Raw genomic sequence first — 27,436 nt, 5'->3', positions numbered from 1 at the left:
GGACCGATATAATCCATATTCGAACCTAATGTATGCCTAGAGGTAGTATTACCATATGCAAAGTTTGGTTCAATTCGGTTACTCCCTTCGAGAGTTATAGTGCGCACAAGTTTTGCGACAATTTTTGAACATTTGTGGGGAGGTACCTGAAGGAGTGGACCTATATGTCCCATCTTCGAACTTAAATCAAATCTGGACAAAATATTTCGATACCCAAAATTTGAACCGAATCGATTGATCCGTTCGAGAGTTATCGTGCGCACCAGCCAGCCAGACAGACAGACAGACGGACGGACGGACATTGCTAGATCTACTCAAAATTGTCTGAAAGGGATATCGTACAAACATACTTGGGGTCTAAAACCATTATTTCGATGAGGCACATTTTTGCTCGTATCAAACTGTAAATACCCTCTTTAGCCTAAAGGCTGAGGGTTTAAATACACCACTATTGAGTTTACTTACGAAAATACACTTTGATACGACAAAAAATTTACCTCAACGAAATAACGGTGAATGTTTTGACGAAATTTGTTTAGACAATTTAGATTCGATTTTGCCATGTACGTCCGTCTGTCTGGCTGACTGGTGTGCACGATAATTCTAGAATGAATCCACCGATTCGAACTAAATTTTGGACTTCGTAAGCTTAGTTTGAGTTCGAAGATGGGCCATATCGGTCCACTCATTCGGGTACCTCCCCCACAAATGTTCAAAAATTATCTGTTAAATAGGTTATGGAAGGGTTCAATCGATTTGGTCCAAACTTTGCACATCGTATTATTCCTTCCATGGGTGACGTAGGGGATGGAAGATACCAAGCAACGGTCCTGACCGGTTTTAACATGGCAAAGCCCAGGATTTATCTTGGTCCCTCTTTCATCCCAAGTGGACACTGACCTCCCCGTGGTGTCACCTGGGGAACTGCCTTTAACACCCGTTAAAGGTAGTGAGCTAACATTTGCCGCGCGTTCACCCATAAGAACGTTAAAAACTTGGGTTTGGGCGTCGGGCTAGTAACCCTCCCCTAGAAAAAAGCAGCCTACTATGAAAAAACAAAAGAAAAGAAAAACAAACCCCTCTAAAGTTGACGACCCCCGCAAACGTTTTAAGGACCATGATCTGCGAATCTGCACCTGGAATGTTCGCACTCTTTATAGAGAAGGTGCAGTGTACGCGCTGGCAGATGTACTTGAAAAGTACAAGGCCGACATTACTGCCATACAGGAAATACGATGGACTGGGAAAGATGTCACAACAACACCTAAAGGTGACGCACTGTATTATAGCTGCCATGACACAAAGCATGAGTTTGGTTGCGGTTTTGTAGTTGGTCAGAGGTTAAAACATCTGGTCTCTAGCTTCACCCCAGTGAATGAAAGACTTGCTACAATTCGATTAAAAGCAAAATTCTTCAACATCAGCTTTATCTGCGCTCATGCTCCAACCGAAGACAAGGACGAACAGTCCAAAGATATATTCTACGAGCGCTTAGAAGAAACATATGACCGTTGTCCTGCCCATGACATTAAAATTGTTCTAGGCGATTTTAATGCCAAAATTGGAAGGGAGAATATCTTTGGACAAACAGTCGGGAAATTCAGTCTACATAGTGAAACATCAGACAATGGAATGAGGCTGATAGACTTCGCAGCGGCAAAAAACATGGTAGTTAGCAGTACCAGATTTAAGCATCTCGATATTCATAAGGGCACTTGGCTGTCTCCAGACCAAAGAACAATAAATCAAATTGATCACGTTGTGATAGACGGAAGGCATTCATCGAGCGTGTTGGATGTACGATCGTTCCGAGGAGCAAACATAGATTCGGACCATTACCTCGTTGCAGCAAAGGTACGTACCCGTCTTAACGTTGCAAATAAAGCACGGACAGACACAACACGAAAGTTGGACATCGCTAAGCTGCAAACACAACAGATAGCCGCAGCATATTCCACTCAACTGACCCAATTGCTTAATGAAAGCGCTTCTCGTCCCGATAACATATCAGCACAGTGGCAAAATATTGCCCACTCCATGCAAACTGCCGCAAAATCAGTACTTGGATACCAGAGACCTCCATCAAAGAATCCATGGTATGACCAGGAGTGCCGTGCTGCTACCGAAGAAAAAAATGCGGCATATGTGGCTACTTTACAGTCAGTAGCAACGCGTAGCGCACGAGAGAGATAAGGTGTATGCATCAGCTAGTTAGCACCATCTGGCAGGAAGAACGCGTACCCGACGATTGGAACGTGAGCATCCTATGTCCAGTCCACAAGAAGGGTGATAAGACTGTGTGCTCCAATTACAGGGGCATAAGTCTGCTCCCTATTGCATATAAGATAGTATCTGGCATATTGTGTGAGAGACTAAAGCCTATGGTCAATGAAATTATTGGACCCCCTCAGTGCGGATTTAGACCTGGCAAATCCACCATTGACCAGATATTTACCTTGAGACAAATCCTGGAAAAGACCCAAGAAATGCAGATCGACACCTTCCATCTTTTCGTCGATTATAAAGCAGCATTCGACAGCCCTATACGTTCAAAGGTGTTCCAAGCCATGTCTGATTTTGGTATTCCTGCAAAGCTCATTCGGCTTTGTAGAATGACATTAACTGAAACGAGATCCTCAGTTAAAATAGGAAAGAACATCTCCGAAGAGTTTATTACCAAAAGAGGTTTCAGACAAGGAGACGGCCTGTCGTGTGATCTATTCAACATCCTGCTGGAAAAGGTCATACGAGACGCGAAGGTCAAAAGAAATGGAACGATATACACGAACAGCCATATGTTACTGGCTTATGCCGACGACATTGACATCATGGGTCGATCGGTAAAGGAAGTAACTGACACCTTTACAAAAGTCGAAAGAGAATCTGCTAAAGTTGGTCTGGCAGTAAACGGCGAAAAAACCAAGTTGATGGTATCGACGCGTAATTTTACCACAAACCCCGCACCATTTGTGAATGTTGGTAACTACAATTTTGAGGTAGTAAAGGACTTTGTCTACCTCGGCACCGCCATAAACACAACAAATAACATCAGTTGTGAACTACGAAGAAGAATAGTGTTGGCTAACAGATGCTACTTTGGGCTGAGTAAACAGTTTAGGAATAAAGCCACATCTCGTCAAACAAAAGTAACACTTTATAAAACACTGATACTACCCGTGCTAATGTATGGTTCCGAAGCATGGGTACTTGCTCAAGCAGATAAGGCAGTGCTTGGTGTGTTCGAGAGAAAAATTCTTCGAAAGATCTACGGGTCAATCTGTGTTGACAGCGAATATCGGCGTCGTATGAACAACGAGCTGTACCAACTATACAATGACATCAATGAAGTTGAACAAATCGAGATACAACGATTGCGATGGCTAGGCCATGTTATAAGAATGAGTGATGATGAACCCGCTAAAAAGGCGTATAAATACGGGCCGCATGGAGGTTCTCGCAGATCTGGAAGGCCAAAGCTTCGTTGGAGCGAACAAGTGAAACGAGATATCAGTAAACTACATATCCCAGATTGGGAAAATACAGCAGCAAACAGAGAGGATTGGAGATTTTTTCTTAGTTCGGCTTATGGAACAAATGTTCTGTAAAAGGCCAGCTAAGTAAGTAAGTAAGTATTATTCCTTCCATATATAGATCGGGTTCGAATATTAACTATATCAGTCAACTACTTCGGGTACCACCCACACAATATTTGGGAAAAAGTTTAAGAGCACCTCTCGGATCGTGTTGAACTATTTTCAGCAGGTTGTTCTTACGGCCCCATTTACGACGGCACAATTTTTTTGCAAGCATTCTTTCTTATTTGTTGTTTTTTTAATATACGTCTAGAAAGTATGTCACATACATCACTGTTTCTGACAATTCATCTCTGGTCAATACACATAATCTGAATATAAGAAAATGTGATTGCCTTTATATAACATCCTTGCAATCCTTTTTGTAAACTTAAAGATAATCCATTTAGTTTAAACAAAATCATTTTATTGCACAACAGTATAATATGGAATTCGGTTTGTAATTTAATTTTGTCTTTACAAAATTATAATCCTTTTTATGTGCCACATAACCAACCTCAACCCCCACTTATGTATGTCTTTGTAGATTTAGGACATCTGTTGTGGCTCTGTTGTGGATGCGTGAGAGTTTTTATCTTAAATACGGTAATGGTACGCACAACGCATATGTTATGAGTTTTAAAAATATTTTTACATTTTGCCATGTAAATTTAAATGATTTGAAAAACTCCACACACACAATCCACTCATAACCACACACACACACCAACACCATCACTTAACAAATGATGCCTCATCAGTATGCCAAAAATTCTGGACAATGAATGGGTCACATGGTTATGGTCATTGTAGCAAAGTGCAGGTGTTCGTTACTCTTTGTTTGTTGTTGTAGTTGTTGTTGTTGCTGTTGTGACATAATTGTTAGTGTTTTTTGTGTTCTGCTGTCGTTATTATTATTGTTTGGGGAGGAACTATGACAACAAAAACAACAGCAGCAGCAACAACAAGAACATGCATAAAAGAATAAACTCAATTTGTTTGGAGATAATCAAACTATATAACGAACAGCCACATGCACACACACATATGCACACACAAATGGGAATCCCCTCTCCTCTCACCCAAGTACACTTTTATCTCGTCCCACATAACTAGAGTTATGTTTTTTTGTGTCTACTTTGTTTTTGTAACAACATCATCGTTTTCATATTCAGGACCATGTTCTGTCCTTCATGTCCTGCTGCTGTTGCTGATATTTCATACGGCATGGCATGACACGTTATACAATGTATGTTCGTACGTATGTAAATAGGTTGTTAGTGTGGTGTTATTCGTACAAAAAGTGGATAACAACAATAACAACTAAAATTGTAGATTTTTTTGTTTGGTTCTTCTTCTCCGTCACATTTGCATGATTTCATTTCTTGTTTGCATTTTGGCTTTAATATAATTGTGTATGTGTGTCATGTACTGCTGTCATGTCTGTGCGTGTGTGCTAGTGCTATTGTGTGTATGAATAAGGCCAAAAACGTGTGAGTACACCTTAAATAAAATTGCCATAGGTCAAGACCAAAATATTTTGCAGAGCTTGTTGGGGAAACTGATGAAATAAATGTCAATTTCTTGGAATCTGTTGAAGCATTTTTTTAAGATTTTGCGACCTATTAAAGTTATCGAATATGTGGTTCTGAATGTTAGCAGGGAAAGGGTATTGGATTAGGTTTAGATGAGAGACGTCGGATATTCACAAAAAGAAATTGTACTGTTGAAATAAGGACCATAGGCTCTACCTATTGTTCACATTTTAACAAAATCCATGAAGATGATTGTATTTGCGAATTCGTACAATGTTACGGGTATAAAAAATTCAGATATGACTGAAAGGAAAAAACGTTTAACGTATCGGGCTATAAAGCTTATAGTCAACAGAATGTGGAGATTATATACCTGCTTCTCTTGCCTCTTTGCCGTAAGGTGCAAATCTGGTCAATAGGCCTATAGGCCTATAGACATATTCATAAGACCCAAGGCCAAAATTGTTGGAAAGGGTTCCTTGAGGGTATATACATTTTTGATACGGCGATTTTGATATTTGAGCCACTTGGTCTACCTACGGTAAAATTTCAAAATTAATTTAAATGTATCTTGAGAGTAGTGCCAACTAGCCATTTTAGTTGATCAGCATAGGATTTTTAGGTCATTGTGTCATGGACTATCTTACGAAAAAATATATGATTGTAATCAGTAGGGGATGGAAGATACCAAGGAACGGTCCTGACTGGTTTTAACATGGCAAAGCCCAGGATTTATCTTGGTCCCTCTTTCATCTCAAATGGAGACTGACCTCCCCGTGGTGTCACCTGGGGAACTGCCTTTATCACCCGTTAAAGGTAGTGAGCTAACATGTGCCGCGCGTTCACCCATAAGAACGTTAAAAACATGGGTTTGGGCGTCGGGTTAGTAACCCTCCCCTAGAAAAAACAGCCTACTATGAAAAAACGAAAGAAAAGAAAAACAAATCCCTCTAAAGTTGACGAACCCCGGAAACGTTTTAAGGACCATGATCTGCGAATCTGCACCTGGAATGTTCGCGCTCTTTATAGAGAAGGTGCAGTCTTCGCATTGGCAGACGTACTTGAAAAGTACAAGGCCGATATTACTGCCATACAGGAAATACGATGGATTGGGGAAGGCGTCACAACAACACCTAAAGGTGACGCACTGTATTATAGCTGCCATGACGTAAAGCATGAGTTTGTTTGCGGATTTGTAGTTAGTCGGAGACTAAAACATCTGGTATCCAGCTTCACCCCAGTGAATGAAAGACTTGCTGCAATTCAAATAAAAGCTAAATTCTTCAACATCAGCTTTATTTGCGCTCATGCTCCCACTGAAGAAAAGGACGAACAGACCAAAGATATATTTTACGAGCGCTTAGAAGAAACATATGACCGTTGCCGTGCCAATGACATTAAAATTATTCTAGCCGGTTTTAATGCCAAAATTGGAAAGAAGAATATCTTTGGCTCTACAGTCGGGAAATTCAGTCTCCACAGTGAAACATCTGACAATGGTATGAGGCTGATAGACTCTGCAGCTGCAAGAAACATGATAGTTAGCAGTGCCAGATTTAATCATCTGGCTGTCTCCAGATCAAAGAACAAGTAATCAAATTGATCATGTTGTGATAGATGGAAATCATTCATCGAGCGTGTTGGATGTACGATCGTTCCTAGGCGCAAACATTGATTCGGACCACTACCTTGTTGCAGCAAAGGTACGTACCCGTCTAAACGTTGCAAATAAAGCACGAACAGACACAACGCGGAAGTTGGACATCGATAGGCTGAAAACACAACACATAGCCACAGCATATTCCACTCAACTAGCCCAATTGCTTAATGATAGCACTCCTTGTCCCGATAACATAACACCACAATTGCAAAATATTGCTCACTCCATGCAAACAGCCGCAAAATCCATACTTGGATACCAGAGACCTCCACAAAGGAATTCATGGTATGACCAGGAGTGTCGCGCTGCTACCGAAGAGAAAAATGCGGCATATAGAGCAACCTTACAATCAGTAGCAACGCGTAGCGCACGAGAGAGATATCGGCAGAAAAGGAGAGAAGAGAAACGTCTTTTCCGCAAGAAAAAGAGTGAAATGGAAAAGCGGGAGTGTGAAAAATCGAGATGTACAGGAGCCATAATGAAGTCCGGAAATTCTACCAAAGAGTAAAACATCAAACAGATGGCTTTGGTACAGGCACATCCTCCTGTAGAGACCAGCAAGGTAATCTGGTAACATATACAGATAGCGTGCTCAGGATATGGAAGGAACATTTCTCCAATCTGCTGGTATCTAATAGTAGCGAAGTCGAAGAAGATACCACAGATCCAATACCAGAAGGTGGTATAGAATGTATACCGCCCGGCCAAGATGAGGTAAAAACAGCAATCAACCGGCTGAAGAATAATAAAGCAGCAGGAGCCGATGGCTTACCAGCCGAGCTGTTTAAAACTGGAGGCGACGCGCTGATAAGGTGTATGCATCAGCTAGTTAGCACCATCTGGCAGGAAGAACGCGTACCCGACGATTGGAACCTGAGCATCCTTTGTCCCGTCCACAAGAAAGGAGATAAGACTGTATGTTACAACTATAGGGGCATAGGTCTTCTCCCTATTGCCTATAAGATAGTGTCAGGGATATTGTGCGAACGACTAAAGCCCATGGTCAATGAAATAATTGGACCCTTACCAATGCGGTTTTAGACCTGGCAAGTCCACCATCGACCAGATATTTACCCTGCGGCAAATTCTGGAGAAGACCCAAGAGATGCAGATCGACACCTATCACCTTTTTGTCGATTATAAAGCAGCATTCGACAGTCCCCTCCGATCAAAGGTATTCCATGCAATGTCTGAATTTGGTATCCCCGCAAAGCTCATCCGGCTTTGTAAGATGACTTTAATTAATACTAGGTCCTCAGTTAAAATTGGAAAGAACCTCTCCGAACAGTTCACTACCAAAAGAGGTTTCAGACAAGGAGACAGCCTTTCGTGTGACCTATTCAACATCCTGCTGGAAAAGGTAATACGAGATGCAAATGTCAATGTCAAATGGCACAATTTACACCAATAGCCACATGTTACTTGCTTATGCTGATGACATAGACATCGTGGGACGATCAGTAAAGAATGTAACTGATGCCTTTAGGAAGGTCGAAGCAGAATCTGCGAAAGTGGGTCTGGCGGTAAACGGCGAAAATACCAAATTGATGGTGTCGACGCGCAAAGCGTCCATAGAGCTCGGACCAACTGTGGAAGTTGGTACCTATAATTTTGAGGTAGTTAAAGACTTCGTCTACCTCGGCACTGCCATAAACACAACAAACAACATCAGTTGTGAAATTAGAAGAAGAATTGTATTGGCCAACAGATGCTACATACTATGGTTTAAGTAAGCAATTTAAAAACAAAGCCACATCTCGTCAAACAAAAATTACACTATACAAAACGCTGATACTACCCGTGCTAATGTATGGCTCCGAAGCATGAGTACTTCCGCAAGCAGATAAAACACCAAGCTGTGTTTGAGAGGAAAATTCTTCGAAAGATCTACGGGCCGATTTGCGTTGACGGTGAATATCGACGTCGTATGAACCACGAGCTATATACAAAGACATGAATATAGTTAAACGTATCGAGATGCAACGATTGCGTTGGCTAGGCCATATAATAAGAATGATCGATCGACCCGCTAAAAAGGCGTATAAATACGAGCCACATGGCGGTGCACGCAGAATTGGCAGGCCAAAGAATAGATGGCGCAAACGAGTGGATGAAAAGATGACAAGGCGCGGTATTCCAAAAGCGAAGCACTAAACAGAGAGAATTGGAGATCTTTTCTTAGTTCGTTCTATGGAACAAATGTTCTGTAATGGACCAGCTAAGTAAGTAAGTAAGTAAGTAAGCATAAATGCTGAGGGTATAATAATAACATTTATTAACATTTCGTCGGTGTCATGCTTAAGTGTTCCTTACGCCATTTGCCTGATTCGAGAAAAACTCAAGTTAATGTTTTAGTCCGTACAGGCTAGATGTGGTGCAAAAATCCAATACTTTAAGAGCTCAATTCTACTTAACTAAACTCAAAGAATATATAAGTAGTTTATTTTAGTCAGATATCTGTTATAATCTAGAAGTTATGTCCAATTTTTATAAATGCAAAAGGTTGTTGATTTGTTCCATAGGATCTTTTTTTCGTGTTTTTGGCAATTTGTGTCACATGGAACACTTTATGTCACATTTTAACAAACAAACTTTTGATAAATTGTGTTCCACCTCCGTTATGTGAAGTGCTGCTGTAGAACTGAAAATTCGGGGATTCAATAAAACAGTTGCAGTAGAAAATAAATGCTTTAGGGACCATTGTTATATGTTTCCTTTACATTTATTTAAGGAGTGGACTCCTCCACTTTCGAAAAATATAATTTTTATTGGCTTATTTTTATTCTCTTATTTCATCGTTTAATTCATTCGAAAAAATCAATAATCGTTCTTTAAACTATTGGTAGTGGCAATAGAATTCTATTTTAAAGCATTAAGCGGGAGGCGTTAAATTTAAGCAAAAATTAATTTTAGTTTCATATAACAATACAACATTTTAAAATATTTTGATTTAAACACTATTCTTCTTCAGTTCTTAAACCTAGTCTTTTAAAGCAATTTGTTCCATCGGCCACATTGTTCGTAACTTGACAAAATTGGGAAATTTTTTGTTCCAAACGCCATCATTTTTTGAGAGGAACCATTCGTTTTTGTCTTTTTTTGTTCCATACGCCAAATGGTATGGATATGGAAAAAAAAGTTCAAAGTTCTTTTGTTCCATACACCAGACTTTATGGATATGGAACAAAAAAGCAGATTTTTTTTTGCGTCCAAAGTGGATATGGGACATACTGACATTTCTATATCTCGAAAACTATAAGAGATAGAGGAAAACCGACTAGAAATTCAGAAAGAGCAGGGTTGAAGACTTTGAAAGGTACCTGTAACTCAAAATGTCAAAAATGGCGTATGGAACACTTAAGCATGACACCGACGATTTGTTTGTGGTTTTATTTAGGAATTTATCCTAACCATCAAAAAAACTTCGAAATTTTTCGTAATGTGCCTTTTTTCTATTTTTAGGCAAAAAAGATTTTGTCTATTTGGACCAATATTAAAGAATTTAAGAGCATTTTTATGCCCTCAGCATTTATGCTAACGAATGTATATAAGTAAAAGACAAATAAAATTAGTTTCCATGAAGCCAAGGTTTGCACTATTATAATACGTAATAATAGTTTACCACTAACTATGACTATTGTTGGATCAAATTAAGTGTTTTTGAACAAAGCTCAAAACTTTATGCCACTAAATTGGTATGCACGATATCTCTTGAACAGGGCAGACAATTTGGTTCAAACTGGATCTCCTAATGTTTTGTCCAAATTTAGTTTAACTTCTAAAATTTCCGTTTTCCAAATTGTTCTATTTCACTCAGAAATCGCCATATCTATATTACAGCTACATCTTCGTTAATGATAGGAAAAAATAATTATGTGCTACATATAGCAGAATTTAGCAGTTCTCGACACACCCCAGCAAAAATCCTCATTACAAACCTTCTTTCCCACCCATTATTTTAACAATGGCATGTCGCGCGAAATATCTGGCTATTTTGTAACCACTGAAATAAGTAGTCAGAATCTACTCAGTATCTACTTATTTCAGTGGTTACCATCTACTTTGTTCAGTGGTTACAAAATAACCAGATATTTCGCGCGACATGCCCTTGTTAAAATAATGGGTGGGAAAGGAGGTTTGTAATGCTGGGACAACAATTAATTATTATACCCTCAGTCTTTAGGCTAAGGAGGGTATATACACTTTGATACGATGAAAATGTGCCTCATCGAAATAATGGTTTTAGACCCCAAGTATGTTTGGACGAAATGTGTTTCAGACAATTTTGGAGTCGATCTAGCCATGTCCGTCCGTCTGTCTGTCTGTCCTGCTGGCTGGAGCGCACGATAACTCTCGAACGGATGAACCGATTCGGTTCAAATTTTGGCTTTCGTAATATTTTGCCCAAACTTAGTTTAAGTTCGAAGATGAGCTACATCGGTCCACTCCTTCCGGTACCTCCCCCACAAAAGTTCGAAAATGTTCGGAAAATTTGTGCGCACGATAACTCTTGAAGGGAGTGACCGATTTGGTCCACACTTTGTATAGTGTAAACTTTCTACCAGAGTAATATGAGGTTCCAATATGGTCTCAATAGGTCCACTCCTTCGGGTACCTCCTACACAAAATTTCGGAAAAATTCAGTTTAGGGCCATCTCTCGAATCGCTTTGATTTTTGTTTTAGCAAGTTGTTTTCACTGCCCTCCATACGACGATACAAGTTTCATCAGGGGCAAGTCCATACTTCCTGAGAAAATAGCATGAAAGTTGAAAAAACCCCTATGACACCGTGTAAAGTGGTTGGAACGCAAGATAACTCTCGAACGGATCTGCTGATTCGGTCCAAAATATGGTCTTAGTAATATTTTGTCTAAACATAGTTTCAGTTTGAAGATAAGCCATATTGGTCCACTCCTTAAGGTACCTCCCCCACAAAAGTTCAAAAATGTTCGGAAAAATTGTTCGCACGATAACTCTTGAAGGGAGTGAGCGATTTGGTCCATACTTTATACATCCTAATATATCTACCAGATATAGATGAGGTTCGAGTATGGACTATATTTGTCCACTACTTCGGGTACCTCCAACACAAAATTTCGGATAAGTTCATTTTGAGACCTGCTATCGAATCACTTTGATTTTTGTTGAAGCAACTTGCATTCGCTGCATCAATAACGCGGTAAAAGTTTTTTTCGGGGGCTAGTCCATACTTCTTGAGAAAACAGCCTGAAAGATGAAAAAACCCTATGGCACCATATTGACGCCTCCAAACAATAGTATGCTAAGTCGACTTAGCATGTTTTCAAGTTCTTTACATTTTTATATTTAACGTCCTTTAACTTAAATTCTGTCAAATTTTGGCAATGATCGGACAATCCGAACAGAAGTTATAAACAAATATTTACTTAGCATAGTACTGAAGTTCAAAAAAATTTCCAAACTTTTAGAGCTTGTCCTGCAAAACTCGCTTTTCAGAATTAGCAAACTATTATTTGGAGGTGTCGAACGTCCTTTAACTTAAATTTTGTCTAATTTTGGTAATGATCGGTCAATCCGAACAGAAGTTATAAACAAAAATTGACTTAGCATAGTACTGAAGTTCAAAAAAATTTCCAAACTTTGAGAGCTTCTCCTGCAAAACTCACTTTTTAGACTTATCATACTATTATTTGGAGGTGTCGATATGTAGTGTATGGAGAACACGAAATATCTCGAACTGATCAACCGGTTTGGTCCAAAAGTTTGGCCTTTGCTATATCTTGTCATAGTTTTAGTTCGAAGATAGGCAAAACCGGTGCACAACTTCGGGTACTTCACCCGAATATTTAAGAAATGTCACTTAAATTGTATGCACGATATATCTTGATCAAATTTAGTCCAAACTTTGGATCTCCTAATATTTTGTCCAACTTTAGTTTAACTTCTAAAATGGAGGTACCTTAGTTTAGGGTCTGTTTGCCTCTGCAACACTTTTGAACTTTTATCCTAATCCATATTTTCGTCGGCAAGTTCAAAAAAGGCCTCAAAATACTGAAAAGACCCTAAATACATCCGATCTGTCCTAAGATGAAAGTTTCAATTCACATAGGCTGAGGGTATATCTCTGTCGGCAAAGCCGACTGATACTTTTTACTTGTTTTTTACTGCTTTCTAATACTGTTTACCAACAAATTTGTCTACAATAAAATTACAAAATTTTATCGAAGGCAGTGAAACAAATTTATAATTGGATTTCGAGGTAATCTACGAAAGCCCTTGATTTCATGCACTTTCAATCACACAATAGTGAACTTGATGTTTTTCTGGATACCTCTATTAAGCTCGAATATGGAATATCAAATATGGAGTATATTCGTTACGTAATTCTGTGGTAAAGAAGTAATTTAGATTTTAATGGTATATTTAAAAGGTATATTCAAACAACAAATTTGAATATATTTCTAAAAAATTTGTTAACGAAGTACATTTTCAGTACAGAAACTTCAGAACAATATAATTTTTCATTCTAATTTTCAAAAAAATATCGCTTGATATAGTAGCTCTCAACAAATTTTATTCGAACGAACCATTTCCCTGCAAACGACGAAAGCTGTTGCTTTTGGTGAGAATCGGATCAGTTTTGGATATAGAGTTGATATATGTTTTCGTTCGCAAATTAGAGCAACTTCGGTTGGAAAATGTGGATAAAATATTCAAATACCCGTACCGTCGACTAAAATTAAGAATGAGGAGGGTCGCTGTTGATGTGATACGATATTGTTTTTTTTTTTTTTGAAATTCGAACCAATGGTGTACGAACAGTACACGCAGAAATAAAAAGGCCTCTCTAACATATGTCCCAAACATATTTTGCAGCAAACATATATTTGTTTGCAATCAGTCGCAAACATAACATATGTTTGGGTCCTGCAAACAAATATATGTTTGGGTGCAAACACATTACATGTGTGGGTGCAAACAAATTATATGTTTGGGTGCAAACAAATTATATGTTTGGGTGCAAACAAATTATATGTTTGGGTGCAAACAAATACACACCCAAAAAGCCACAAAAAAAAAAAACAAACACATGTACCAGTTGGCACTTTCTGAGAGCAAGGGAGCGTAAATGTCAATGTGAAACACATTGAAATGTATGCTCACTTGCTCTCAGCAAGCGCTCACTGGCTATCTCTAAAATATACACACATTTATAAATGGCGGTTGTTTATTGAAAGGCATAAAAAAATTCTAAAGAAATACAAAACAGACTGAAACTGAAAAAATTATATAGAAACATCGTTGAACGCTTCTCCTTAGTTGTGAAATAAAACACATTTTCCTCAAAGTTGAAATCATCAGCGGGAAATCGGCATCTGGAATCAAATGATTATTTAATGTAATAAATAGGTACCTACATCCATATTTTAAATATACATATGTATGAATGTATATAAAAATGTATTGATGTACACGGTGCTCTTCACACAAATTTAAATGGAAGGTGCTTACCCCTGGGAAGTTTTTGAGGTTTCTGAAACTACAATGTTCATAGATGAAAAACATCAAAAAACAAAAAATTCGCCGGAGCGCTTTTAATTAAATCGCGATTCAAATTGACATTTTTAAGGGTTTTTTAGGTTTTCACGATCTTGCTTGGAAACCGGAAGTCCTATCGAAATGCGACTAAAGAAAATGTTTTAGCTATAGAAGTTCAAATTAGGACAATGGATTGACTGTATCGCCTCCTTATAAAACAATGTTATGACTGCAATTTCCCAACTTAAACTTATATATCTAAAAAATGGTACAACCTAGGAAAAAATTACGAAAGCCAATCTTGTAGAGAATTTTCACAGCTACAACATATTCTTTAGTACCATTTCGAAATGATTTGCAGTTTTCAAGCTAAATCCTGAAGACCTAAGAAAAAAATCTGAAAGTTTGATCTGAACCTCTATATCTCAAAAATGGTTAAACCTAGGAAAATATCAGTCAGCCAATCTTGTACAGAATTTTCACTGCTACAACATTTTCTTTAGTCCCATTGCGATAGGACGTGCGTTTTCCAAGCAGAATCGTGAAAACCTAAAAAACCCTTAAAAATTTCAATTTGAATGGCGATATATTTAAAAAGCGCTCCGGCGATTTTTTCTGTTTTTTTTTTATTTTTTTCATCTATGAACATTTTAGTTTCAGAATCCGCAAAAACTTCCCAGGTGTCAGCACCTTCCATTTGAATTTATTTCAAGAGAACCGTGTGTAATTAATTACCAATATTAAATGCGATTTCTTCCTTGTCCAATAAAATATTTCCATTCATCTTTTTGATTCAATTATAAAATGTATTGGGCAATTACTAAAAAGCACCATTTCTTTAAGAAAAGACAAAACACTGATTTATTCACCCACTTTACCGTCTTTACTCAACGATTATATTTAAAAGGCTGACGAAAAATGCCATTTGTTTCTTTTCCTCTTCGCTTGCTGCGTTGGTTAACAACAAAGCACGAAACGCACGTATTTTACCTCATACACACCGCCAATGCTTCTGCGTCTCCTATTACACCATACACACAGCTCTTTATTATAAAACAGCATTCCGAAGCCGCGAGAGCCTTGCTGATACTCTCTTTGACAAAAATCCTCTCTCCACCCATAAAAAATATGTTCTAACATAAAAAATATGTTGGTACCCCCCAAACAAATAAAATTGAGATATGTTACAAAATGTATATATATATATATGTCCTGTTTTATTTGTTAAAGAAATGTGATACAAAATAATATGAACATATCATAACAAATAAAGTTCATGTAGAACATAGGGCGGTAACAAATTCTCTCCATCTTCTTCTATCGTTAGCGATACTTTTGACTTGATTCCATGTCTTGTTGAGGGCTTCGTATTCTCTCTTAACGCATCTGATCCACGTCATTCGGGGTCGACCTGGTCTTCGGTGTCCCTGAGGATTCCACTGCAAAGCTGACTTCGTGATGTCATTATCGGGACGCCTTAAAATGTGTCCAATCCAAGTCCATTTTCGTTTCTTGATTTCCTCCTCGACTGGGATATTATTTGTAATAGTGAGCAGCTCATTAGTTGATATTACATTCGGCCAGTATATGTGGAGGATACGTTTAAGGCAGCCATTTATGAACGTTTGGAGCTTTTTCATATTCGACTGGGTGGTACCCCACGTTGATGAGCCATATAGCAACACTGATTTCACGCTGCTGTCGAAAATGCGTAATTTTGTTTTGCGACTAATGTTATTAGATCGCCATGTTTTATGTAGGGCTTGGAAAGCTGCTCTGGCTTTGTTTATACGGGCCACAATGTCGTCTTCAGAGCCACCATGTGCAGATATGACGCTTCCGAGGTAGCAAAATGTATTGACGTCTTCGATGTTAATGCCATTAACGGTTAGTGGTGTTGTAACACTGGTCCCGATTCGCATAAGTTTTGTCTTTTTGATGTTAATTTTGAGGCCTATACTAGATGCATTGATAATAAGCCTATTTAGTATTTTTTGGATGTCTTCAAAACGGTGGGCCATGAGACAAATATCATCGGCATAGTCAATATCGTTTAGGCGATTGTTGAGGTTCCACTGTATGCCACATGGGGCCTCGCTGTTTGTTTTGTTCATAACAAAGTCCAGCATTAACAGGAATAACGTTGGTGACAATATGCATCCCTGTTTAACTCCGGCTGTAGTCATAAAGGGTGAACTTTCTGCTGTATTAAAACGCACACGGCATGTCGAATTTCTGTAGAGTTCACGAATGAGGAGTATTATTTTGTCCGGAATACCATTTAGGGAAAGGATTTCCCACAGTGCATCACGTGATATGGTGTCGAATGCTCTTTCAAAGTCGACGAAAAGTAAGTAGAGATGTGCATTGTACTCCTTTGATTGCTCGATGATAATTCGAAGTGTGTTGATATGGTCGGCGCAAGATCTGCCGGTGCGAAACCCTGCCTGTTCGCATCGCAGTATTGATTCCACAGATGGGCGTATCCGGTTTAGCAGTAGCGATGCCATGAGTTTTGCAATAGAGTTGAGTAAAATGTTGCAAACATATATTTGTTTGGACACAAACAAATTATGTTTGGATGCAAACATATATTTGTTTGCAATCAGTCCCAAACAAATATTTGTTTGGATCCAAACATATTTCTAACATATATTTTACTGCGTGTACTTAAGTGAATTTATAATATAATTATAATTGTTCCGCAAACATCCCAGAGGGACAAGGAAGACTTCTTCATATCAATGAGTGCACTCCGATTCATACTAGCTCAGTGATATGGGACTTACTGTTTATCGCCGAGTTCGAACGGCGTGTCTTAAGAGACTACTTGTAGAGAAGCTTTACATTGCTGAACTACTCAGGAAATGTTGCCAACAGTACTGAGGGGTATTAGCCACCGATGAAAATTGGATGTTGCTTGGCCTGGGTGCAAGGCGGGTGTGCACGCCATCAATTAAAATAGGTATTATTAGTATGAAAATGTTCAGTGTTCACCATGTTCATATTATATATTGATTCTTTGTATATTATTCCTTTTCCACATACGAAGTAGCGGGCATTTTGCTAGTAAAAAATATAAAACAAATAGTTGCAATTAAAATAAGAAAGAAATAAAAAGAAAATAAACGAATAAACAACTACCGTGTCTTTATTGTAAAACGCGTGGTTGCTTATATATGTACATATATCGAATTTTTATTCTTGATTTTTAAATTTATGCAATCAATTTATTGACATTTCTTACGTTCCATCTATGCCAGTGACCCAAGTATTACAAACAACAACAAATTTCTGTGTAGTTCTTTTTACGATTGTTGTACTCCAACACTAGCTGTTACTTCTACGAATTGTGTCTTGATCATGGGATTGGGTTCTTCGATCACTTTCATATTACTCTTGGCACTTGATATAAAATGAAACCAATCATTTGGTGATATGGTCCCTTGGGCATTTTCATGCCCACCGAAACGATATGTTGTGGAGTAGACAGATTCGGCTCCGTTGTAGATTTCAATGTCAATATCAATTTTTCTAGAATCCGTCATCTCATTAGTGGTAACTGAGCTACTTATATTGAGTTTATTTTCATCAAAGCAAGTGTACGTCGATTCTAATAGATTGTTATCGGGGGTGGTATGACGCTGGAATTCGACATCCAATGGTAGGTGAGGGACATTCAATATCTCCACAAATCCATTGATCTATAAAGTATTTGTTGCACATAACATGTTAATTGAAACAAGTGTTTGGAAGGAAGAACTTACTGTCTTTCAAGGACACATTAATGTTTTCAATATAAGAAATTGTGTCAATAGGTGCAGCTAATACTGTGCTTACTACCAGCGACATTATGATCATCATGATATTCAAATAAATTCTTGAAGAGTACATCATGTTATTGCCTTGAAGCAAATTACAAAACTAAATAAATTCCGACTTTATTGGAAATGCAGTGAGAATATCGCGTGCCTTATCATATGGACGTATCTCTTAATTATAAAATATCAATTATTTTTTTTTAACTCTAATAGGTGCATACCCATGCACAGGAAACAGGAAATCAGATAAAGTATTGTTACAAATATAACTGATAGTTAAATTAAAAATTTCAATTGTGAAGTAAATTTGTATTAAGTCGTTTCTTTAGCTTTGTTCCAGAACTAAAAAGTTTTTAAAATGTTTACCACTTTTACACATCTTACCCCAAAAACCATTCCCGTACACAAAATGGTTGTAAAATGTTCACTTCTCTTTAAACAAAAAGGCGCCGAATGGCGACGCTATTTTTAAAACGTTTTTCACGACAAATTTCAACGTGTAAAAAATAATAACAGGTTTGCCGCCTTCTGCTTGGCTGGTATGCCGATTTTGATCTCATTTTTCTCAGTTCACACTTTTAATAATTTTGCCATTAAAAAAAGTACGGGAACACACATTTACTACAACAACTATTATATAGAATTTCCTCAATCCTTCATGTTCTTACATGCCATGATCCCGGAATCTACTTTAGAGTGGTTTCATTGGAAACATTTCATGAAATTATGCATCCCTAGATCGAGTTCCACAGTAGAGTAATATCGTGAATTTTTTTCATGAAATTTTTTCATGAAATTTTTTCATGAAATTTTTTTTAATGAAATCACTATAGTGTGGACCTGGACATGCTTACTTTGTTATTCGTTTCCATGTTGCAATACGTAGAGTGAAGCAGAAGACCAGCTGATCTCACACAATTTCTCAAACTCACTGTTATTGTGAATTAATCTTATGAAAACGTAAACAAAAATTTTACAGCTTGAATCGCTTTCAATTTTCTTGTAGCTTTCTTATTCTTGTAGTTACTTGTTCAGCTTATTAATTCCACCATATTTGGGGACGAGCTGTATACTAAATGTCTGGGTACATAAGCTGCCTCCCCTGTTCGCCTTGCTCTCTTCTGATAAAATGATAAAAAGAGGGCAACCTAGTTCAAAAATTGGCTCGGCCTTCTTTATTCTTTTATCAGAAGCAAGCAGGCGAGGCTTCTTATGTACCTAGGCCTTAAGCTCTTCCGCCACGTCTAAGCTTATTCTTAGGAGAAGTGGAATATGATAACTGAAAAATATCACGTTCTTTTGACATCTTGAAGAAATATCGGCCAAAATAGAGTTGTTGTTGTTCTACTTACGTGACCTGGTAAATAGATCTTGATTTCACTTGACTCCTCATCTGCCTCAAGTCCAACACTTCGCAAATAGGTATTGGAAGCCAGTCAGCTGTTGAACAAAGGAAAACCATCCAAATTAAGGCCTGGGTATATAAGCTGCCTCGCCTGCTTCGTTTCTGATATAACAAAAATAGAAGAATAAAGAAGAAGATCTTTTGTTATCAGAAATGAAGCAGGCAAACCAAGCAAGCAGGCGAGGCAGCTTATGTACCCAAGCCTTAATTTGGATGGTGTTCCTTTGTTTATCAGCTGACTGGCTTCCATCACCTATTTGCGGGGTTTTCGAGTTGAGGCAGATGAGGAGTTAACTGAAATCAATATATATTTACCAGGTCACGTAAGTAGAACAACAACAACTCTATTTTGGCCGATATTTCTTCAAGATGTCAATAGAACGTGATATTGTTCAGTTATCATATTCCACTTCTCCTAAGAATAAGCTTAGACGTGGCGGAAGAGCTTAAGGCCTAGGTACATAAGAAGCCTCGCCTGCTTGCTTCTGATTAAAAGAATAAAGAAGGCCGAGCCAATTTTCGAACTAGGTGCCCTCTTTTTATTATTTTATCAGCAGAGAGCAAGGCGAACAGGGGAGGCAGCTTATGTACCCAGACATTAAGTATACAGCTCGTCCCCAAATATGGTGGAATTAATAAGCTGAACCAATAACTACAACAACAAGACTATTTTGATTGAAACGGCCTCAAACTGTCAAAATTTTTTGGTTACGTTTTCATACGATTAATTCACAATAACAGTGAATTTGACAAATTGTGTAAGATCAGCTGGTCTTACTGATTCACTTTACGTATTGCACCATGGAAACGAATAACAAAGTAAACATGTCCCGGTCCACTCTGGAGTGATTTTATTGAAAAAATTTCATGAAATTAGGCGTTATTAGATCGAGTTCCCACTTCAGCAATTTCACGATATTACTTTACTATACAACTCGATCTAGGGACACATAATTTTATGAAATTTTTCCAATGAAACCACTCTAGTGTGGGCCGGGACCATGGTATGCAAGAACCTGAAGTATTGAGAAAATTCTATACAATAGTTGTTGCAATAAATGTGTGTTCCCGATTTTTATACCCTACACCACTATGTGGTAAGTGGTATTATGTGTTAGTGCATTTGTATGTAACATACAAAAGGAAGCGAGATAGACCCATAGTTCCTTCTAGGGATATACATAGAATCACTTTCTGAGTCGATTTATGCATGTCCGTCCGTCCGTCCTTCCGTCCGTTCGCAACATACAGGTCGCATTTGTTGACCGATTTCGCTGAAAATTGGGGAATACCATTTTTTTTAGCCGTCGGAAGATCAAGTTCGAAGATGGCTATATCGGTCCAAGTTTTGGTATAGCCCCCATATATATTTTCGGCCGATTTCACGTATTTTCTGTAACACACACGCTATATATGTCCGATTTCGATGAAATTTGGAATGTGTGACTGAATTTGGTCTAAAAATAAATGTGCCAAATTATATCGAAATCGGTTCAGATTTGGATATAGCTCCCATATATATGTTCGCCCGATTTCACGTATGCGATGTACCAATTACGCTATATACGTCCGATTTAATGAAATTTGGAATGTTTGACTGAATTTGGTATAGAAATAAGTGTGCCAAATCATATAGAAATCGGTTCAGATTTGGATATAGCTCCCATATATATTTTCGGCCGATTTCGCGTATTTGCTGCTCCAAACACGCTATATAAGTCGGATTTCAATGATATTTGGAATGTGTGACTGAATTCGGTCTGGAAATAGATGTGCCAAATTATATCAAAATCGGTTTAGATCTGGATATAGCTCCGATTTATATTTTACATATTCACAGTGGTGTAGGGTATCATATAGTCGGTCCCGCCCGACTTTGATCCTTTCCTTACTGGTTTTTAATGGCAAAAGTATTAAAAGAGTGAACTGCGAAAAATTAGATCAAAATCGGCATACCAGCCAATCAGAAGGAGGCAAACCTGTTATTATTTTTTACAAGCTCAAATTTGTGGTGAAAAACGTTTTTAAAAAGAGCGTCATTCAGCGCCATTTTTGTTTAAAGAGAAGTGAACATTTTACAACATTTTTGTGTACGGGTACCGTTTTTGGGGTAAAATGTGTAAAAGTGGTAAAAATTTTAAAAACTTTTTTGTTCTGGAACAAAGCTAAAAAAACGGCTTAATACAAATTTACTTTACAATTAAAATTTTTAATTTAACCGAAATTCATCTAAATTAAATCTATCAGTTACATTCGTAACAATACTTTACCTAATTTCCTGTTTTGATACACCAAGAACAAAGCGAGTGTATGCACCCATTAGAGCTAAAAAATAATTGATATTTTATAATTAAGAGATACGTCTACATGATAAAGCACGCGAGATTCTCACTGCATTTCCAATAAAGTCTAAATTTATTTAGTTTTGTGATTCGCTTCAAGGCAACAACATGATGTGCTCTTCAAAAATGCATTTAAATATCATGATGATCATCATGTCACTTGTAGTAAGCGCAGTTTTCGCTTCAGCTACTAACACAATTTCTTATATTGTAAACATTAATTTGTCCTTAAGAAACAGTAAGTTCTTCCTTCCAAACACTTGTTTTAATTAACATGTTATGTACAACAAATACTTCATAGATCAATGGATTTGTGGCGATATTAAATGTCCCTCACATACCTTTGGATGTCGAATTCAGCGTTATACAAACTCCGATAACAATCTATTAGAATCGACGTACACTTGCTTTGATGAAAATAAAGTCAATATACGGAGCTCCGTTACCGACACCATTGAGATGACAGATTCTAGAAAAATTGAAATTGACATTGAACTCTACAACGGAGCCAAATCTGTCTACACCACAACATATCGTTTGGGTGGGCATGAATATGCCCAAGGGATCATATCACCAAAGGGTTGGTATCATTTTATAGCAAGAGTTAAGAGTAACATAAAAGTGATCGAAGAATACAATCGATTGATCAACACACAATTATTAGAGGCAACAGCCAGTGTTGGAATGCGAAAAAAGTAACCAGGGACTCAATTCTGTTTCAATGAAAAATTTTATAAAGGAGATAAATGTCAAATGAATAAAATTATAAAGAAAATATTTTTCATTTCAAATTTTCATAGAACAAAAATTCACACCCCCAGAACTACGCAGAAATTTGTTGTTGTCCATAATACTTGTGTCACTGGCATAGATAATAAATTGATTGCATAAATTTAAAAATCATTGTATTACATAAATTTAAAAATCAAGAATGAAAATTAAAAAAAAAATTAGTAACCATACGTAGTTGTTTATTCATTTATTTCTTTTTTATTTCAATTGCAACTATTTATTTTATATTCTTTATTATCACAATTATGTATAACTGGCTAGTTGAGTGTGTTTTGTCCTTATGTGTATCTCTATTCAAACTAGGCCCTATTCCACGAAACAACTTATCAACTTTTCATTTTGCACTTAGCAATATTTTTGATAATTCGCAAATTTTGTTCTGAAGTAGGGAAAACACAGTAATGACAAGAAATTATAAGGATCGAATTACTTTTTTTTAGAACTTTCACCCTTCAAACCAAAATTAGCGTGTTTTTTTTAAAGATTTTTAAGAGCAACCGAAGAGACAATAGGCGTAGATATTTTTCTTTTAGGGACTTCGTGGATCTTTTAAAGATTTTTAGAGGCAACCAAGGAAGACAAGAGGCCTAGATTTTTTAAAGATTTTTAGAGGCAACCAATAGGCGTGGATTTTTTAAAGATTTTTAGGGCCAACCATAGAAGACAATAGGCGTGGATTTTTTAACCCTTTCGGCCCCGAACTTTTTTCCTTGCATTAGTAGTTACTTTAAAAACATAGAATTAAAGTATATAGAAGACATTAGGCGTGGATTTTTAAAGATTTTTAGAGGCAACCAAGGAAGACAATAGGCCTGGATTTTTTAAAGATTTTTAGAGGCAACCAAGGAAGACAATAGCCGTGGATTTTTTAAAGATTTTTAGAGGCAACCAAGGAAGACAATAGGCGTGGATTTTTTAAAGATTTTTAGAGGCAACCAAGGAAAACAATAGGCGTGGATTTTTTTAAAGATTTTTAGAGGCAACCAAGGAAGACAATAGGCCTGGATTTTTTAAAGATTTTTAGAGGCAACCAAGGAAGACAATAGGCCTGGATATTTTAAAGATTTTTAGAGGCAACCAAGGAAGACAATAGGCGTGGATTTTTTTAAAGATTTTAAGAGGCAACCAAGGGAGACAATTGGCGTGGATTTTTTAAAGATTTTTAGAGGCAACCAAGGAAGACAATAGGCGTGGATTTTTTAAAGATTTTTAGAGGCAACCAAGGAAGACAATAGGCGTGGATTTTTTAAAGATTTTTAGAGGCAACCAAGAAAGACAATAGGCGTGGATTTTTTAAAGATTTTTAGAGGCAACCAAGGAAGACAAGAGGCCTAGATTTTTTAAAGATTTTTAGAGGCAACCAAGGAAGACAATAGGCGTGGATTTTTTAAAGATTTTTAGGGCCAACCATAGAAGACAATAGGCGTGGATTTTTTAAAGATTTTTAGGGCCAACCATAGAAGGCAATTGGCGTGGATTTTTAAAGATTTTTAGGGCCAACCATAGAAGACAATTGGCGTGGATTTTTTAAAGATTTTAAGAGGCAACCAAGGAAGACAATTGGCGTGGATTTTTTAAAGATTTTAAGAGGCAACCAAGGAGGACAATTGGCGTGGATTTTTTAAAGATTTTAAGAGGCAACCAAGGAAGACAATTGGCGTGGATTTTTTAAAGATTTTAAGAGGCAACCAAGGAAGACAATTGGCGTGGATTTTTTAAAGATTTTAAGAGGCAACCAAGGAAGACAATTGGCGTGGATTTTTTAAAGATTTTAAGAGGCAACCAAGGAAGACAATTGGCGTGGATTTTTTAAAGATTTTAAGAGGCAACCAAGGAAGACAATTGGCGTGGATTTTTTAAAGATTTTAAGAGGCAACCAAGGAAGACAATTGGCGTGGATTTTTTAAAGATTTTAAGAGGCAACCAAGGAAGACAATTGGCGTGGATTTTTTAAAGATTTTAAGAGGCAACCAAGGAAGACAATTGGCGTGGATTTTTTAAAGATTTTAAGAGGCAACCAAGGAAGACAATTGGCGTGGATTTTTTAAAGATTTTAAGAGGCAACCAAGGAAGACAATTGGCGTGGATTTTTTAAAGATTTTAAGAGGCAACCAAGGAAGACAATTGGCGTGGATTTTTTAAAGATTTTAAGAGGCAACCAAGGAAGACAATTGGCGTGGATTTTTTAAAGATTTTAAGAGGCAACCAAGGAAGACAATTGGCGTGGATTTTTTAAAGATTTTAAGAGGCAACCAAGGAAGACAATTGGCGTGGATTTTTTAAAGGAAGACAATTGGCGTGGATTTTTTAAATATATTAGGAAATTATAAGGATCGAATTACTTTTTTCCGAACTTTCAACCTTTAAACCAACCACCCACTCCGAATTGCAACACTCCGAACTTCCACCCTAGCAACAACCCCATTCCGAATTCCAACCATCCCATTCCGAACTTACACGCTTGCGTACCAACACATTCCGAACTTCCACCCTGCGAAGCGCCCCATTCGGAACTTCCAACACCAGAAACAACTCCTCCGAACTTCCACCCTGCGGTACCACCCGATTTTCGGTATTTGTAAAGTTTAGCTTCATTATAACACCGAAATGACTGAGATTTGGTACTTGGTCTTCGTTGGGGATATACAACTTTCCCCCAGAGTTTTGTCGGTATAGGTCAACGCGTTCATATAGCCCCCATAGAACGGTACCTCCCGATTTTCGGTATTTTGGAGGTTGTGGCCTCAATATTTCTCCGAAATGGCTAAAATTTGGTATTTAGTCTTCGCTGGGGCTATTAAACTTTCCCCCGGAATTTTTTCGGTATAGGTCCACGCGTTCATATAGCCCCCATAGAACGGTACCTCCCGATTTTCGGTATTTTGAAGGTTGTGGGCTCAGTATTCCTCCGAAATGGCTAAAGTTTGGTATTTAGTCTTCGCTGGGGATATAAAACTTTCCTCCGGAATTTCCGCCGGTATAGATAAACGAAATTTGCTGAAATTTGGTAATTAGTCTTCTTGAAAAACGAAAGGAAACCAATTGTTCCATTTTACTTCAATATAATTCGTGGTGGAGGGTATAACTTAACACCGTTCTTACTTGTTTGAAATAAAAAGAGCAATACATACATATTTTCAAAACAGATTATACGTTAGGGATAGATAATGGAAAGCAATAATCGACTTTTCGATTTTGGTCTAAAACAAAAAATGCGATTTTTCGGTCTGGCGATTATTTCAGTTGTCTTAAAACTCCAATTTCGTCTTTTTCATAACCGCAGAAAATAGTTTATAATCGTCGTTTCGTCGATTTTCGAGTTTTCTTTTGAAACTGCAAACACTCTATGGGCAAACTAGAATGCGATTTTCTCTCCAGACAAAAGTCGACTACAATTTTTTGATTTTTGACTGCAAAAATCGATTAATCGATTGAACGAAAGTTGACTTACCTATCTCTATTATACGTTCTGTCAAAGTTGAACTTATTCAACTTTAAAAAGTATACGCTCGACGATGGTACACTAATACCTCGATGTGCGTTAATGATTGGTTCCGACGCAAATCGAAACAACGCAAATCAAGACACATATTTTGAATAAACTCTTCACAAAATTCAAAGCCACAAATATTAGTTTTTAATAACGCAACTCGATTCAGCAGCGCAAATCGAAAAAATCTATTATTTTTTACTTAAAAAAATCGAAAAAACCCAAATCGAGGTATTATGAAATTTAAGTCATGTATTCTTATGTAGTATTTGAGTATACGGACGTATTTAGGCGTGTCGCTTTAGTTTATAATTTTATGACGTTTACTACTTTTCACACTTTTACAATTATATGCATTTGAAAATCTTAAAATTCCCCACACGGAAGACTTTAATACAAATTTCCATTAAAAATGTAAAAAATCGTTGCTTCCGGAATGTTTATTTTAAATATTTCAAAATATATTTTCTAATGCATTTCTTCAATATTCATTGTTCTCTGTTATTGTTGATATTCTTCTTATTCATATGTCATATAATATTCATCTTCAGGGAATTCGATATGAATTTATATAACAAACAAACAAAAAATCTCAATTTATTTAAATGTAAAATTTACATTTGATTTGGGTTGGTTTTTGCTTGGTTTCTGTTTTTGGGGTTTTCCTGTGAAGATTAATGCAACTGATTGCAGTAATTGTTTGTTTCGATTATTCCTAAAGGTATATTTTTCAAAATAATAATATATTCCGAGGGCATATATTCTTACAATTGAATCCATATTCATGTGATGTACACATATGTGTGTACATGACATGCATATGTACATATGTTTGTATTTAGGTAGGTAGGTAGTTGTGTTTTTATAATAAATTGAGATAAATATTTAGTTTTTCTGTTGTTGTCGTTTGGTTTCCAACAAAATGCCAAAGGGTAATTTGTGGCAAAAATATGAAATAAAATGAAATGGAAAAACTTGGTAAAAATGTAATATATACATATGTAATTTTATTAAAAGTAAAACATTAAAAGTATAGGAAAAAATATGTAAATTCATTTGTATCTCATGGATACATATGAATGTACGAATGAATAAATGTATGTTCATAACAAATATATGTTGGATATAACAAATGTTATAATATCATTTTCTGAGATTTCTTGGTATTTCATAAAACTATGTTCAGGCAACTTAGACATTCAGCTTTTAACATTTGGCATGGCGTAGGTTGAACGTAAGTAAAACTCTTATGAAAATTGTGTGTTAATTTCGGAGTACATCAACTTGAAGGAATTACTGTT

At 37.0% G+C, this 27,436-nt stretch overlaps 3 protein-coding genes across 3 annotated transcripts in view; 2 read left to right on the top strand and 1 right to left on the bottom strand.

Moving 5' to 3' along the window:
• Positions 1-27,436, top strand: part of LOC141402034 (uncharacterized) — a 1,128,858-nt gene that overhangs the window by 765,189 nt on the left and 336,233 nt on the right. The gene's annotated exons all lie outside the window — the stretch shown is intronic.
• On the bottom strand, positions 16,837-18,211 carry LOC141390634 (uncharacterized). Its single transcript, XM_073963581.1, has 3 exons — positions 18,053-18,211; positions 17,430-17,989; positions 16,837-17,351 (listed from the first exon to the last, which is right to left on the bottom strand). The coding sequence occupies exon 2, from the start codon at positions 17,831-17,833 to the stop codon at positions 17,594-17,596; it is 240 nt and encodes a 79-aa protein (XP_073819682.1). The 5' UTR covers positions 17,834-17,989; positions 18,053-18,211; the 3' UTR covers positions 16,837-17,351; positions 17,430-17,593.
• Positions 21,893-22,813, top strand: LOC141390633 (uncharacterized). The gene is made up of 2 exons (XM_073963580.1): positions 21,893-22,091; positions 22,155-22,813. Exons 1-2 carry the CDS (start codon positions 21,962-21,964, stop codon positions 22,550-22,552), a joined length of 528 nt encoding a protein of 175 aa, XP_073819681.1. The 5' UTR covers positions 21,893-21,961; the 3' UTR covers positions 22,553-22,813.

Source organism: Musca autumnalis, unplaced genomic scaffold, assembly GCF_047663935.1.
Source record: "Musca autumnalis isolate F117 unplaced genomic scaffold, ASM4766393v1 scaffold_1, whole genome shotgun sequence".
Taxonomy (NCBI): Eukaryota; Metazoa; Arthropoda; class Insecta; order Diptera; family Muscidae; genus Musca; species Musca autumnalis.
The sequence above is the reverse complement of the archived record's forward strand: the minus strand, read 5'-3'. Positions and strand labels throughout refer to the sequence as shown.

Coding starts and splice junctions, on each gene's coding strand:
- LOC141390634 (XM_073963581.1), bottom strand. CDS start 17,833: ATGACGGATTCTAGAAAAATTGATATTGACATTGAAATCTACAACGGA.
- LOC141390633 (XM_073963580.1), top strand. CDS start 21,962: ATGATGTGCTCTTCAAAAATGCATTTAAATATCATGATGATCATCATG. Junction 22,092..22,154: donor TAATTTGTCCTTAAGAAACA/GTAAGTTCTTCC, acceptor AATACTTCATAG/ATCAATGGATTTGTGGCGAT.